At 42.0% G+C, this 16240-nt stretch overlaps 1 protein-coding gene across 1 annotated transcript in view; it reads left to right on the plus strand.

The window, feature by feature from the left end:
* LOC124544674 (putative ATPase N2B) overlaps positions 1 to 16240 on the plus strand; it is a 105113-nt gene that overhangs the window by 72245 nt on the left and 16628 nt on the right. The window contains exon 6 of the mRNA XM_047123297.1: positions 16091 to 16213. Within this exon, the coding sequence (XP_046979253.1) occupies positions 16091 to 16213 (123 nt within the window). The remainder of the gene's footprint in view (positions 1 to 16090; positions 16214 to 16240) is intronic.

A 16240-nucleotide genomic window follows, 5' to 3' on the forward strand; every position in this document is an offset into this window, starting at 1 on the left:
ATCTTTGTGGTTTGACTTGAATATTGAAATAAACACAAGCAATCGAAGGTAAGTTCTCAACTCACAGCAGTCACTGTTTTTAGCATAGTATGGCTGTAATAATGGAGTTTATTATTTGTCCTCAAGTTTTTTGTTGGTGTAGTGGATGCTAGTCCCAATCACATCACCAGTAAATAAAAGTTTCCAACTCTCTACTGGCGACATTTTACTGTTACAAACAGCAGATCATTTCAATCTCTTTCACATAGTATTGTGCTGTAGTATACAAGATGAATGTGGGGCAGATTTACTCCATTTGTATCTGTTCTTACCATAAAAATAGTTCCTTAGGCTTTCTTCTTCTTCCTCTTCACTTTTCTCGATCTCTGATCCAGAAAGGTCTTATCTGTGTATTGAATCATGATCACTAATGTCAAGTCCTTCTTCTTCTTCTTCTTCTTCTTCTTCTTTTGTGTTATTTTCACTTTCTGAGTCAGTGCCTTCATCTAACAGTCATAAAATATCCTCATCAGAGATAAAGTGAGTCATTGTTATAAATATACTAGAATATAAGCAAATTACTGTATTAGCATGTTGTAAGTAAATGCTACAGAAAAGCACACTTGGGGTCTACAGAAACCCCAGTAATGTAAAACAGGTACTTACTGTTGCAAGAGCGCGGCACACGTCTACCTGTCATAAGCCTCTGCAGCCCACTGAGAATCCCTAAATTGGTGGATCTGTAGTGCGCCAACATTACGAATTATATAAAAAAAGTCTTGTGTGGGCTGCTCAAACCCCGCCCTAGTAGTTAGATGTTAAAATGAGAATTCTGGCACCTGAAACAGGCAGCTCTCAAAGACAGTGGTACAGTACCCCTTTCATTAATGCACAGTGCTTATAAATCAGAATGTGACACAATGCCCATCATAGAAGGTGTGGCAGTACTATACTCCTCCACTGCCCATTTATGTGACGTCGTGGTGTGTATCAATATGCAAAATAGTGTGGGTGACATTTTTATTAGGTGGATGAGAAAGCTACACTGTCAGTCTTAGGTGCAGTAGGTGGATGATGCTTCTTAGCCAAAGATGTCAGGAGATGTGACTTATTTGATATGGTTGCATTCCTGTAATTTTGTGGAATTATGTATGTGGCATTCGGCAGGTTTAAGTATAACTGGCTGTATACCACTATATACAGTTCACCTTATTCACTACCCATCCTTTTACGAGATTTTTGATGCAGACAATGGCATTTCATTGTAAGTCCATCTGTTCAATGCTAGAGACCCAAATAGTTTCTCCTTAAATAGCTGCTTACTTCAGTTATGCTGAAGGAGTGATTCGGAATTGGAAATGGAACTTTTTTTAGGTCATACAAATACACTCTAATCACAAGTATGGAAACTCTTGTACAGCTCAACAGGAATTCACCAGATCTACATTTTTAAGTCACATGCAATGTCCCCATCTGATGTTTGATTTAAGGAATATTTCCAAAAATAGTAAAATTTTTCATTCAGATATTGTTTTATTCGGTGAATGATACAGGATGGACATGGTGATGAGATACTATGGCAAAATCCTTAACTACTGTCCTTTGTTTTCTGGGGGGGGGGGGGGGGGGGACTGATAAGAATTGTTCATGATCCAAGTAATGCTATTGTAGTCAAAGTACACAATATTTGCTTGCTCTTAAAACATCTACCTGTAAACTTTGTAATAATTAATGGCAATAACTTTACATTTCCATCTATTTTATAACCCAGAAGAACTGTCAATTTTTCTTTTACTGATCCATTCAGACATTCAATGTGGTCATTATTCATCCTCAGTATTGCAACTTCTCTTGCAAGATGTTTCCACCTTTGTGAATGTTTAATATTCTCATAGAATGAAACTAATTTAGTAGCATGTTTCAGACATTGAAAAGTCCAGGTTGGAATATCAACAGTTATAGAAAGGGTAGATTGCTACTCATCCCAAAGATGACACGTTGAGTTGCAGACAGGCTCAATTAAAAGTCTGTTATAATGTAAGCTTTTGGGCAAAACCTTCATCCGAAAACAATCACATAAGCAAGCAAATCTTACACACACATGACCACTATCTCTGGCTGCTCAGGCCAGACTGAAACTTTGCCTGGTGAAGTGTGCAAGAACTGGAGGTGTCAGACAAGTCTACCTGGTGCAGCATCATGAGGTTGTGGGGGAGGGAGGGAAAGGAAAAAAAGAGAGCAGAAAGAGGAGGAGCAGAGAAGGGGGAAAAGGATTGGTGGGTGCATTGGCAGAGAGCAGTGCACAATGAGCATGAGGGGACATGAGGCCAGTGGATGTGGTAAGACAGAGGAGGTGGAAACCGAGGGGTGGAGGGTGCATGGACAGTGAGTTAATGCAGGTTGAAGCCGGGACGATTTCAAGAGTGGAGAATTTGTTGTAAGGATAACTCTATTTGTGCAGTTCAGAAAAGCTGGTGGTGGAGGGAAGCATCCAGATGGCCCGGCTTCTGAAGCGGCCATTGAAATTAAGCATGGTATGATCAGCTGCATGTTGTGCAATGGGATATCCCATTTTGCTCTTGAACACAGTTCAACAGTGGTCATTCATCCCAGTTGACAGCTGGTTGATGGCCATACAAATATAAAATGCTTGAGGAATGATAGCAGCAGAACTGTTGTATGACATGGCTGCTTTCACAGGTGGTCTGGCCTATAAGCCTGTGACAGGACTGGAATAGGAAGTGCTTTGGGGGTGGATTTGGCAGTCTTGCACCTAGCCTTTCCACAGGGACATAACCCCTGTAGCAAGTGGTTGGGATTGGGAGTGTCATAGGGATACACTAGGATGTTGTGGAGATTGGGTGCGGAAGGGAACCACATTGTTCCTCCTCATCCTATTCAGCCCTAAACCAAAATTTAACCATGCTGAATTTGTTAAAGACCTGCTCTCCTCCTCTTGATCCCTGCACTGGAGAGACACTTCTTCGCCACTGATCCTTCCAACCAAATCCAACTTAATCCCAACACTGAACCCTAGCTCATACCACCATTCAGCTGTGGATCTCTCCCCATCCACCTGATTAACCTATGCCTAGTCATCTTCTGGGAATTCTTTACCTTCTGTTTGGTCTCGCCCGCCTTACCCAGATTCCATCCCAAGAACTCTAACCTTTCAGCAGAAGAAAGGACAGCTATATACAGCCTCAAAACACTTCCACTTACCTGCTAACTAAGGTTCCACCACTGTTGTTATGAATTACAGTGACTATCTGGCAGAAAGCCTCTGCCAATTATGTGACACCTCCGTCTATAAACTCTGCCAGATTGATTCCATCTCAGGATTCTAAAATAATCTCCAATCCTTGCTTAAAACTGTAGTCCCTTCCAAGAACCTCTCCCCTAATCCATTTCCTTCCTCGCCTCATCACATCCTGCACACCCAGCCTGCTCTCCAAAATCCACAGACCAACAATCCTGTATGCCCCATTATAAATGGTTATTGTGTTCCCACTGAAAGAATTTCATCCCTCATTGACCAACACTTCCAACCCATTGCCCAGAATCTAGCCTCCCAGTTCAAAGATACCAACCACTTGCTTCACCAACTCTCCCACTTCTTTACCCCGAGGATCCCTACTTGTCACTGTTGTCACTTTCCTATATTCCAACATCCCTCATGCCCATGGTCTTGCCACTATTGAACACCACTTCTCCCAACATCCATAAGACTCCAAACCCAAGGCCTTATTCCTTATACTTTACTAGCTACATCCTAATACACAACTGCTTCTCCTTTGAGGGGAAGGTATACAAACAAACCTGAGGCACAGCCATGGGCACCCATATGGCCTTCTCCTATGCCAACCTGTTTATGGGCCATCTAGAAGAAACCATCTGAGCCTCCCAATACCCCAAACCTCTGAGGTGGTTCAGGTTCATTGACAGTTTCTTCGCGATCTGGATGCAGGACCAGGACACCCTATCCTCATCCCTTCACAACCTCACCAACCACCTTCTCTCCCACCCACATCACTTAGTCCTTCACAACACAGTGTGCCGCCTCCCTGGATGTTGATCACCTCTCTGTTGGCTCCAGCCACACCTCTGTTCTCATTAAACCCACCAACTACCAACAGTACTTGCAGTTCAACAGTTACCATCCCTCTCATACTAGAAAATCCCTCCCGTACTGTCTAGCCACCAGAGAACAGTGTATTTGCAATGATGGTAGCTCCTTTGTCCAGTACGTTGAAATTATCATAGAGACCTTCATAGATAGATACTATCCCCCAGATTTCTTATGCCATGTTCCCAGACACCCCAATTCCTCCCACCACCATCAAGAACCAGATACAAAGGAGCCTCTCCTCATAACCCAGTACTTCCCTGAACTAGAAAAATTGAAGCACATCCTTCTTCAGGGCTTTGATTATCTATCTTCATGCCCTGTGATGAAGGACATCCCACCCAAGATGCCTCCCGTCCCTCCTAAAGTGGTGTTCCATCACTCGCCCATCCTCCACAAGATCCTAGTCTATCCCTATGCCACTCCAAGTCCTAGTCACTTGCCACAGGATCATGTCCACATGGAAGACCCGGGTGCAAGACCTGCCCAATCCACCCACACAGCACTTCCTATTCCTGTTCTGCCTCAGGCGTATCTTATCCCTTCAGAGGCTGGGCCACATGTGAAAGCAGTTATTTCGATTATCAGCTGTGCTGTAATCTTTGCTCAGTTTTTTAAATTGGTTTAACTACTAATGAGCTATCATCCAGGATGAATGGCCAGTGCCAAACTGCAGTCAAGAGCAAAGTGGACCATCCTGTTTCACAACATACAACTGGACATAACATACTTGATTTCAATGGCTGCTTCACAACCCAGGCCATTTGTATCCCCTCCTCCTCCACCAGCTTTCTGAACTGTGTGTGTGGGAGTTATCCTTACAACACATTCTCTGCTCCTGAAATCATCTCAGCCTCAACCTATGGTAACTTACTGTCGCCGCATCCTCCACCCAACTGTTTCCACCCTGTGCTCTATCACTTCCTCCCAAATCATGCCCCCTCATTCTCACTGTGCACTGCTCTCTACCAATGCACTTGCCAATCGTTTCCTCTTCTCTACTCCTCTTCTTTCAGCTCCCCCCCCCCCCCCCTTCCTGTCCCTCCCTCCCTCCCTCCGTCCCTCCCTCCCGACACTGCACCATGTAAACTTGTTTAGAGAGAGAGAGAGAGAGAGAGAGAGAGAGAGAGAGAGAGGGGGAGAGAGAGGGGGGGGGGGGGGTTACCTTTTTACGTTTTTCTTTTCTGATGAAGTCTTTGTGCGGAAGCTTAATGTGTAACAGTCTCTTTGTTGTGCCTGTCTGCAACCCAGTGTGTCGTCTTTATGATGAGAAGCTATCTCTCTTTTTCATTGTTAGTAGCATGTTTCCAAATCATTGAATGATGACACAATACATTTTCAGTTCAGAAGAATCTTTAGCTTCATCATACAAGAAGACATTATTTTCACTACTCTGCACAAAGAAGGTGCAACCAGTTATATTTGCTGTCTCTTGCAGCTTAATGTGCAGTTGTTTTCCACATTGTGACCAATATTAAAAGCTGTTGATCATAATGAAATGAGACAGTAATGAGTACACATTATGATGATTTGATAAGTGACAGAATGTAATGATGGTGCATTTTAACACAAAAAGATTTGCTATTAGTGATCAGGACTTTGTTTAATTTAGCTTGCATTTGAGAAAATAATTCTCATTTTGAGTATTTACTACATTATGCTGAATTAAATATGATAATTGCTATGTCCAACTGACTGCATCATTATAGGGCAAAAGTGTAGAAATTTTTTCTTCTTTTCTTACAGACACTGGATCAGTAAAACAAGAAGTGTAAATAATTATAAATTTGCATTAGAGGAAATTTCCAGAACAATATAGATGTTAACACACAGAACAAAGATCATATTTAAGTTATCACAATTTAATAAAAAAAAGGCACTTGGATACTGAAACTATCTCCTGAAACAGGTAGTGCATAAGATAAACTGTGGTAATCAGGACTCAAGACAGGAAATCAAATCATGAAAAAAAGAATTTTACAGTCAAATATTTTGACAACTATGTTTTGTAGCAGTCAAAAGAAAAAGGTTGTGGTACTCATGCACTTAGAGCTAAAGTCAGTTTTGTGCTTAAGTGCATGTGGCCTACATCATACAATGACATACATATTTGGACAGTAGTTGCGTTATAAATCCCTGGATTCTGTCCTTCCTCAGTCCTGTTTTCACATTTGTACAATTTTTAAGCCAAAGGTAAAATGTTGGCAGTTTTGGAATATTTTAGTAACATATCATACAAGTTCTACAAAGAATGGCACATATTTCAAGCGCAAATTCAAGTGCACAAGTGAGCTAAAAAATTTAATGTAAAATTGTACATCTGGACGATTATGCAACTGTTTCATCTGGTGCTACAACTTCACTAGAAACCATTGATTCTTCTTTGGACCCACTTGACTGGAGTTGAAAACATTGATCAAATAACTGTAACCTACCTAAAGATGGAAAGAATCTTCAACTTTTGTGGTCCTGTCTTCCTCAGTTGCGTGTAATATTACGGTATATTGATAATTTTTACTTATGGACCGTCTGACACCAACTGAATAAAACACAATTTTAGTGCCATACGCGTTTCGCCTTTATTTTGTGCAAGGCATCATCAGTGGCCTGGAATATGTACGTATGTTAGATATTTTATTTACATTTTTGTCACTGTGCCTATAGGTTATAAACAGTTCTGGTGGTTGGTATTTCCTATTAAGTAGTAATGTTTTGAACTGTACTTACAGGTTGCGGAGACAGTTTCTTACATATTACGCTCCTGTTGCATTTTTGGTGTTGTTCTTCTTCCTACGAGTGCCAATTTGCTGTTTTTTCCACATTCCACAGCACTATGCACTGAACGCTTGTTTTAATGCAATGTTTTGGTTTCTGTTGCCGACTGTTAAATGTTTTTGCCAAAGATCGAATATTACTGCCAAACTTATGAGTGTAACTATTGAAGTATCTGTGGTCTGTTCATGTATGCGTTTGTGTGTGCGTGTGTGTGTGTGTGTGTGTGTGTGTGTATGAGTGTTTTTTGGTGTGGTATTAATTTTATTTTATTTTATTGTATTTATTTATTTATTTTTGTTTTTGTCCTGTGTATGTGTGTGTGTGTGTGTGTGTGTGTTTTGGTGTGATATATATTTTTTTGTGCTGTGTGTGTGTGTCTGTCTGTATTTTGGTGTTATGTAATTTTATTATTATTTTTTTTTTTTTTTTTGGGGGGGGGGGGGGGGAGGGCTGTATGTGTGTGTGTGTGTGTGTGTGTGTGTGTGTGTGTGTGTGTGTGTGTGTCTGTATTTTGGTGTTATATATATTTATTTTTTTTAATTTTTTTTTATGTTATCATTTCCTTTATTAAGTGTAGTAGGGAGCCTGTGCTGATGTGTGTTTGTTCATTTATCACATGTTTGTTTTCTGCTATGGCTTTCTGGATGTGGAAGTTTTCTTGCATTTGTATAAGATGTTTGTCATGGTTGCTTATTCTCATTATTTTCATTTCTTGTTCCATGTTTGTAGGATGATGGTTGTAGTGTTTTAAATGCTCTGCAAATGTGGAATGGTTTGTTTCATACTTCCAACATCTGATATGTTCTTTGTATCTTGTTTCAAAATTCCTGCATGTCATGCCTATGTATACTGCATCACAACTTTGACATTCAAGTTTATATATTCCTGATTGTTGGAATTTGTCCCTCTTGGTAGCTGGCTGGCTTAGGTGTGATTGAAGGGTTTGCCCAGGCTTGTATGCTATTTTGAAGCCCTGTCTCTTTAGGATGTTTGCAAATCTGTGTGTTAGTTTGTGTGTGTAGGTCATGGTGTACCATCTGGTTCTTTTCTGTGTGGTGTTGTCATTGTGTGTGTTTGTTGAGTGTGTTTGTAAGTTTTCTGCTTGTGAGTTCTTTTGTATTGTGGAAATGTTGTGTTTGTTTTTTATTTGTGTTTTTATTTTTTGATTGAGCTTGTGTACCACATATGTGTCATACCCGTTGTTCCTAGCTATTTGTATGATCGTGTTCATTTCTTGTTCATAGTTTCTCTTGCTGAGTGGGATTCTGTGTAATCTATGTAACATGTGTCTTAGTGCTGCAAGTTTCTGGCTGTGGGGGTGGTTGGATGTGGAATGTATTATTGTGTCCATGGCTGTTGGTTTTCTAAAGATGTTAAATGTATGTTTTCCATTTTCTTTTTTAATTGTAATGTCAAGAAAATTTATTTGATTTTCTTGTTCTTTTTCGAGTGTGAATTTTATGTTCTTATGAGCTTTGTTTGTTTCTGAATGGAGTTCATCTATTTTTTCACTTGGCTCGTCTACCAGACAAATAATGTCATCCACGTATCTGTACCAATATATGATTTTGAAACTTTCATTTGTGGTTATCTTATCAAATATCTGATTTTCAAGGTGACTGATGAAAATGTTTGCTAGTGTTCCTGATATTGGGGATCCCATGGGCAGTCCATCAGTTTGTAGATAATATTCTTCCTCAAACTGAAAGTAGTTTAGTTCAGTTGTCAGTCTGAGCCTATCTGTTATTTCTTTTATTGCGTCTGTGTTGAGGTTGCTGTGGGATGAGAGATTTTGTTCTATGATTTCTATTGTTTCTGTGATAGGGATGGAGGTATACATATTTTCTATATCGAATGAAAACAGTGATGCTGTGTGTGGTACCTGTATGTTCTGTATGTTTTCTATTAGGTTTCCTGTGTTTATCACTGTTCTGTTGTTTTCTACTTTATAGTGTTTTGTAACTAACTTTTGGAGGTGTTTGGCTATGCGGTATGTTGGGGCTTTCTTGAAGTTGATAACAGGTCTCATTGGCATTCCGTCTTTATGTACTTTCGGTGGACTGTGGAGTGTTGGTGCTTGTGGGTTTTTCTGTGTTAAGTAGTATTTCTGTTTGTCTGTGAGTGTGTGTTCAATGTTTTTCAGTGTTCGTTTCACATTTGCCTGGAATCGTGTAGTTGGATCTGACTTCAGTTTTTGTATTGCGTTGGTGTTTATGTATTCCTTGGTTTTTGTGATTTATTGCTCTTTATCCATGAGTACTGTTACATTTCCCTTGTCTGCTCTTGTTATTAATACGTTGTTGTTTGTTAACTTTTGTTTTAACCTTTTCATAGTAGCTGCTTCTGTTTGGTTGTTCTTATTGTGTGTCTGTCTGTTTGTTTGTTTTATTATGCCTTTTATTTCTTCTTTTACTAGTTCTCTTGTCAGTCCTTTGTTTATTTCACAATTATTTTGTTGTTCTTCACATGTAAGGATGTGTTCGGTTTCTACTATGAGATTTTCTATGTATTGATTGTTCACTTTGCTATTGGTGCAGTGTTTCAAACCTTTTTCCAAGAGCATTTTTTCGTTTTCGTGTAGTTCTGTCTCTGTTAGGTTAACTAAGCGTGGATGGAATGTGTGTTGGTGTTCATGTGGTTTCACATTTAAAATGTAAATGTATTTTTGGGTCTTTTTTACTGTTAGTTTCATTATCTTGTGTTTATGTTTGTTTTGTAAATGTTTCATTGCTATGTATGTGTTGATCTCAGTTTTTTCTACTAGTGCCATGAAAACTGCGGCATTTCCTACGTTTTTTGCCAATTCTAGATGAGTCTCATAGAGCATCATGTTTAGGTGCTGTTTTTTCGAATAGAGCATCTTAATTTCATGTAGTAACCAATATCGTTCTGCAAATGATTTCGACTTTTGTGCCACTGTAGAACTGTTTTTAACCTTTACATTAATGTAACTTGGAATTAAATCGTTCTTTTTGCATGTTCTGTTGAATTTTATATGCTGTATCGTCTTATGGAGTCTCAGATGTATTTTCTTGAACCTGTTGTACACGTTGACAGGGAATGCTTGACATAGCTGTATTGACATCTTCAACTTTTGTAGTCCTGTCTTCCTCAGTTGCGTGTAATATTACGGTATATTGATAATTTTTACTTATGGACCGTCTGACTGGCACTAAAATTGTGTTTTATTCAGTTGCTGTCAGACGGTCCATAAGTAAAAATTATCAATATACCGTAATATGGAAAGAATCATTTCTGAATTACTTGTCACTTATTCTGTTAGCATTTTAACAAAACCTGTTTGAAAATTGGCATGTTTGAAATTTAATTGAAAATGGACATGTTAGGAATTTAATTGAAAATAGGTTTTAATTTCTAAATTGTCTTGTATTTAATGTTGTAAATCAAACCTTTGTTTAATGCTTAGTTTGTAAAAATATGCTATGTTACTTAAACCAGAACTGACAAAAGTTAATTAAGTAATTGAATTCCTTAAAAGCAAATGCATTGACATGTTTTACTTCGTATTGCTGTCAGGTACTAAGATCAACAACTGCATAAATTAAGTTAGTCTTTCATTTGCCCATTATGTTCTGTGCATCCAAAAAAAAGGAAAAGAACCTTAAGGAATGTGGAAAGAGTCAAGGTAAATATTAACACAAGACAAGCAGTTCATAGAAATTTAATACACATATTGTATTAAGAAAAATTTGTACTATATTGCTTGACACTATTCATGTTTATGGCAACTAAATTTAATCAAGTAAATTAGAAAGGCACCTACTACTTTGGAAAAGTTGTTGCCTCCTTATTTGTGCTAAATAGTTTGTCTCCTGTTTGAAGCCTAATACACACGTCAAAAAATGTTTTGCGTCACCTCGGTTCTGAGAGTGCCGTAACCTGTACAAAAAATTGGAATAGAGATCAACAAAACATCATTTCTGCCCTTTTTATTGCTCATATAAACCACACATGGCATGTTGTACCACCATACAGGGAGACCTTCAGAGGTAGTGGTCCAAATTGCTGTACACACCAGTACCTCTAATACCCAGTAGCATGTCCTCTTGCATTGATGCATACCAGTATTCGTTGTGGCATACTATTCGTAAGTTCATCAAGGCACTGTTGGTCCATATTGTCCCACTCCTCACATGTGATTCGGCGTAGATGCCTCAGAGTGGTTGGTGGGTCACGTCATCCATAAACATCTCTTTTCAGTCTATCCCAGGCATGTTTGATAGGGTTCATGTCTGGAGAACATGCTGGCCACTCTAGTCGAGCGATGTTGTTATTCTGAAGGAAGTCATTCACAAGATGTGCATGATAGGGGCACGAATTGACGAATTGTCTTCCATGAAAACGAATGCCTATCAGTATGCTGCCGATATGGTTGCACTATCAGTCAGAGGATGCCATTTACGTATCATACAGCCATTACAGCGCCTTCCATGGCTAGCAGCGGCGTACTTCAGCCCCACATAATGCCACCCCAAAACAACAGGGAACCTCCACCTTGCTGCACTCACTGGACAATGTGCGTGTCTAAGGCATTCAGCCTGACCAGGTGCCTCCAAACACATCTCCGATGATTGTGTGGTTGAAAGAATATGCAATGCTCATCGGTGAAGAGAATGTTATGCCAATCCTGAGCGGCCCATTCGGCATGTTGTTGGGCCAATCTGTACCGCGCTGCATGGTGTTGTGATTGCGAAGATGGACCTCGCCATGGATGTCAGGAGTGCAATTGCGTATCATGCAGCCTATTGCACACAGTTTGACTCATAACACAATGTCCTGTAGCTGCACAAAAAGTATTTATTATTCAACATGGTGGTGTTGCTGTCAGGATTCCTCTGAGCCATAATCCATAGGTAGCGGTCATCCACTTCAATAGTAGCTCTTGGTGGAATGACTGGAAGTTATTGGCTGTTGGACCCCCTCCGTCTAATAGGCGCTGCTCATGCATGGTTGTTTGCATCTTTGGTGGGTTTAGTGACATCTCTGAAAAGTCAAAGGACTGTGTTTGTGATACAATACCCACAATCAACGTCCATCTTCAGGAGTTCTGTGAACCGGGACGATGCTAATCTTTTTTTAATGTGTGTATTTACTTGACAACACTGATATTTTTCAATGAAAACAGTCACTTAGAACTACAGATACCAAGTGCTATTTAAGTACTTTACTACTTTCACACAGCTTCAAATGAATGCCACCCATTCCTCATGGACTTAATGCCAATAATGGTACAAGCACAAGTGCAAACACCAACAGTCAGCTCCTTGAGATGTACAAGATTTCTGATTTCCACTGCATACACGATTGCTGACAAATGTCACCACAGATAGAAATCTAATCACTTACATCTGTGGAATGTAGCAACCACTCCACAGGTCTTCTATAACCTATCCATCTCTGGGAAAAATGGGTATCTGTGTATACCCATTCAACCCGCGTGTAAAGAGGTTGGGCACCATCTTGCTGAAAGTGAGTTGAAAATGTCTCATCCTCAGACAGCAACAATGGTAGCACATCTTTAACAACTACAAATAATGAGCTGCTGTTAGTATAGCCTGAATGAAGAAGGCCTCTATAATATAAGTGCCCTGTAGTTCACCCCAAAAAATCACTTTTGATGTGCAACTAGCTTTGGTGGATGCATCCATTGAGGACTGACATTTGACCAGTATATGTGAATCTGTTTATTTATCTCTCTGTACACATAGAGATTAGCTTTATCTGCAAAGAGTATACTGTAGAGGCAATGAATGTTTTCATCCAGCTTGTGTGTCGCTCATTCTGCAAACAGCTGCCAATCACGAACACCCTTAGTGAAATGTTATAATATTTTCGTTTTGTAAGGGTGTGCATTACATGGTCAGAATTTCATGACTGATGTGCAGCTGATCCCGGTTTTCTGCAAGATGATGTGATTACTGCACTGTGGCCCCTTATAGAATGATGCTAGAGCAGCAGTTGATGTTGCTCCCTTCTTAGGTGTTTTTTATCTTCAAGCTTTCTGTATTTCCGTGACTGTCAGTTTCATGTACCCTCACCAACGTTTTGTGCAAATTGCTTGAACGTATGGTTGGGCGGCGTTTGTGTTGGGTCCTTGAGTCGCGCGGTCTCCTCGCTCCATCCCAGGGTGGCTTCCGTCGGGGCTGGTCTGCAGCGGACAATTTGGTGCGGCTAGAATCTGCTATCCGTACGGCCTTTGCCCGACATCAGCATCTCGTTGCTGTCTTTTTTGATCTGCGGAAGGCGTATGACACCAAATGGAGGCATCACATCCTTGCTACGTTGCGTGAGTGGGGTCTTCGTGGTCAGTTTCCGGCTTTTCTTCAAACCTTTTTATTGCGCCGCTCTTTCTGGGTGCAAGTGGGTGCCGCCTCTAGTTCATCTTATATACAGGAAAATGGGGTCCCGCAGGGCTCGGTGTTGAGCGTCTCCTTATTTCTAGTGGCCATTAATGGTCTGGCTGCAACCGTGGGGTCGTCGGTGTCTTCTTCTTTGTATGCCAACGACTTCTGCATCTCATTTAGCTCCACGACTACGGGAGTCGCCGAACGCAGGCTGCAAGTAGCCGTTTGCAAGGCGGCATCATGGGCTCTGACTCGTGGTTTTCGGTTCTCTGCAGCCAAGACTCGAGTTATGCACTTCTGCAGGCGTCGGACGGTCCACCCTCATCCTGAACTTTACCTCGACGGCCACCTGCTTGAAGTGGTGGACACTTGCCGCTTCTTAGGAGTCGTCTTTGATGCCCGGCTCACATGGGTTCCTCATATTACTCAGCTGAAGCAAAAGTGCTGGCGGCACCTCAACGCACTCCGCTGCCTGAGCCACACATCTTGGGGTGCGGATCGCTGCACGCTGTTGCGATTATACAGAGCCCTTGTGCAGTCCAGGCTTGATTATGGGAGCCTGGCCTGTGGGTCTGCATCACCCTCAGTGTTGAAGTTGTTAGACCCCATACACCACTGTGGGGTACGGCTTGCAACTGGTGCTTTTCGTATGAGCCCCGTGGATAGTCTGCTGGTGGAGGCCGGGGTACCCCCACTGCGGATTCGCCGCCATCGCCTGCTCGCCGACTATGCTGTCCACGTGCATTGCTCGCCGGGCCATCCCAATCGTCGCCTGCTATTCCCTGCCATGGTCCCTCCATCTGCCCGAACGGCGACCTAGGTCTGGGCTTTCCATAGCTGTCCGCGTCCAGTCCCTGCTGTCGGAACTGGGGTCATTCCCTCTTCTGCCTCCTTTCCGTGTCCGTGCACCTACGCCTCCCTGGTGTTTGCCCCGGCCGTCCGTTCGTCTGGACTTGGCACAGGGACCCAAGGACTCGGTTCCGCCTGTGGCCCTCCGTCGCCGTTTTCTTGCGCTCCTCGCCTCATTTTCGGGCTGTGAGACTGTCTACACTGATGGTTCCCTGGTTGATGGTCGCACTGCCTACGCTTTTGCTCACGCTGCCCATGTTGAGCAGTGCTCCTTGCCGGCTGGCTGCAGTGTTTTTACTGTAGAGCTGGTGGCCATATTGCGCGCTCTTGAGCATATGCGTTTCTGCTCAGGTACGTCCATCGTCATCTGCAGTGACTCCCTGAGCAGCCTCCAGGCCATCGTCCGCTGCTACACCTCTTCTCCTCTGGTGTCCTCTATTCAGGAGTCTGTTTCCGCCATTACCCGTTCTGGTCGTTCGGTGGTCTTTGTTTGGACGCCAGGTCACGTTGGCATCCCGGGGAACGAACGTGTTGACAGGCTGGCCAAAGGGGCGATCGACGCCCCAGCTTTGGAGATCGGCCTCACGGCTCGCGATCAGCAGCTGGTGTTGCGCCGTAAGGTACTTGGGATGTGGACTGCTGAGTGGCGTGGCATGACATCCCCGAATAAACTGCGGGCTGTCAAGGAGACGACCGATGTGTGGCGCTCCTCCCTGCGGGCTTCTCGCAGGGACTCTGTCATCCTGTGTCGGCTGCGCATCGGCCATACCTACCTGACGCATGGTCATCTTTTGCGTCAGGAGGATCTCCCCCTGTGTCGGTGTGGGTCCCGGCTGACGGTCGCCTACATTTTGTTGGAGTGTCCCTGACTGCGCACCCTCCGGCAGTCTTTTCATCTCCCGGGCACTTTGCCTTTGATTTTATGTGACGATGCCTCCATGGCTGATGACGTTTTAAATTTTATCCGTGGTAGTCCTTTTTATGGTTCCATTTAGGGAAGTCCTGTACCTTTCCCTTTCTGTGTCTTTTGTCCTCGCGTCTCTCAATGTTTGTTGCTGTTTTGGTGTGTCGTCGGATGGTTGACCCTTTCCCTTTTTTTGCTCTCATGGTCAGTCAACCAGTCTCCGGCCTTCTTCCTTTCTTCTGTTTCTTTCTGTCTGGTGTTCATCTGTACTCTTCGTGTCTGTAGTGTTCGTTGCCGCATTTGTGTTCTTTTAGGGCCTGGGGGGAGTCTCCTTCCCCTTGGGGTTTTACCTGCTTCGTGAATTTATGTCTCACCTGTTTTTGGAATGGGGGACTGATGACCTTCGCTGTTTAGTCCCCCTTAAACATCCCAATAACCACCACCAGTTTCATGTAATTTCGAGAGAAGTTTCACCACGACACTTGGGGTAATGGGTGATCTCTCTGGGGTTGGTTGAAATCCTCTGCAAAAATGAGTGCTTCTCTCTCGTGTTATCACAGCAATCTCAGTATGTATGGCTTGTGGTAACGCCAACAACTTTTAAATCACCTGGTCCTCTTTCCATTTGAAAATTACGAGATGGATCTTCCAAAATGGTTACCATGTTGGTAACACAGCCCCACACAATTTTTCATTCATCATTGACTTTAAATTTCTATTTATCCACCTGTTTTTGTTTTAGAAGGATAGTTCCCCATGTATGAGCAGCCCTGTACATGGGCAGAAGCTTGTCAAATTCTACTCCTTTATATATAATTTGCTTTTTCATAATATTGTCCTGTAGGTAAGATAATATGATGTAATGGTTTGCATTACATTCTGTTGATACAGTTGAGCCTTATTCAACAACTCAATTGACTCCTTACTCAGTTGCAGGAATTTCTGCACACATGCAGCGTAAATATGTGACAGGAGTTACTTAAATATTCACAGCTGCAAATACTCTTTATTTGTAAACTGTACCTTGCAACCATTGTATCTTAGCATAGTTGTTAAAAAAAAGTTAAATTTATTATTTCTAATGTGTTTCAGGTGCGTGTAGTGGTTTCTTCAGATGTACCTCATCGACAATTGTTCTTGACTGAGCAGTCCGTTGATCAGATGTTGGATGAGAATCGTGCACTGATGGATGATCTCAACATACAAGTTGGATCAGTAAGTTTAAAATGTCCAAAATCATAA

This window comes from Schistocerca americana, chromosome 8 (genome assembly GCF_021461395.2).
Source record: "Schistocerca americana isolate TAMUIC-IGC-003095 chromosome 8, iqSchAmer2.1, whole genome shotgun sequence".
NCBI lineage: Eukaryota > Metazoa > Arthropoda > Insecta > Orthoptera > Acrididae > Schistocerca > Schistocerca americana.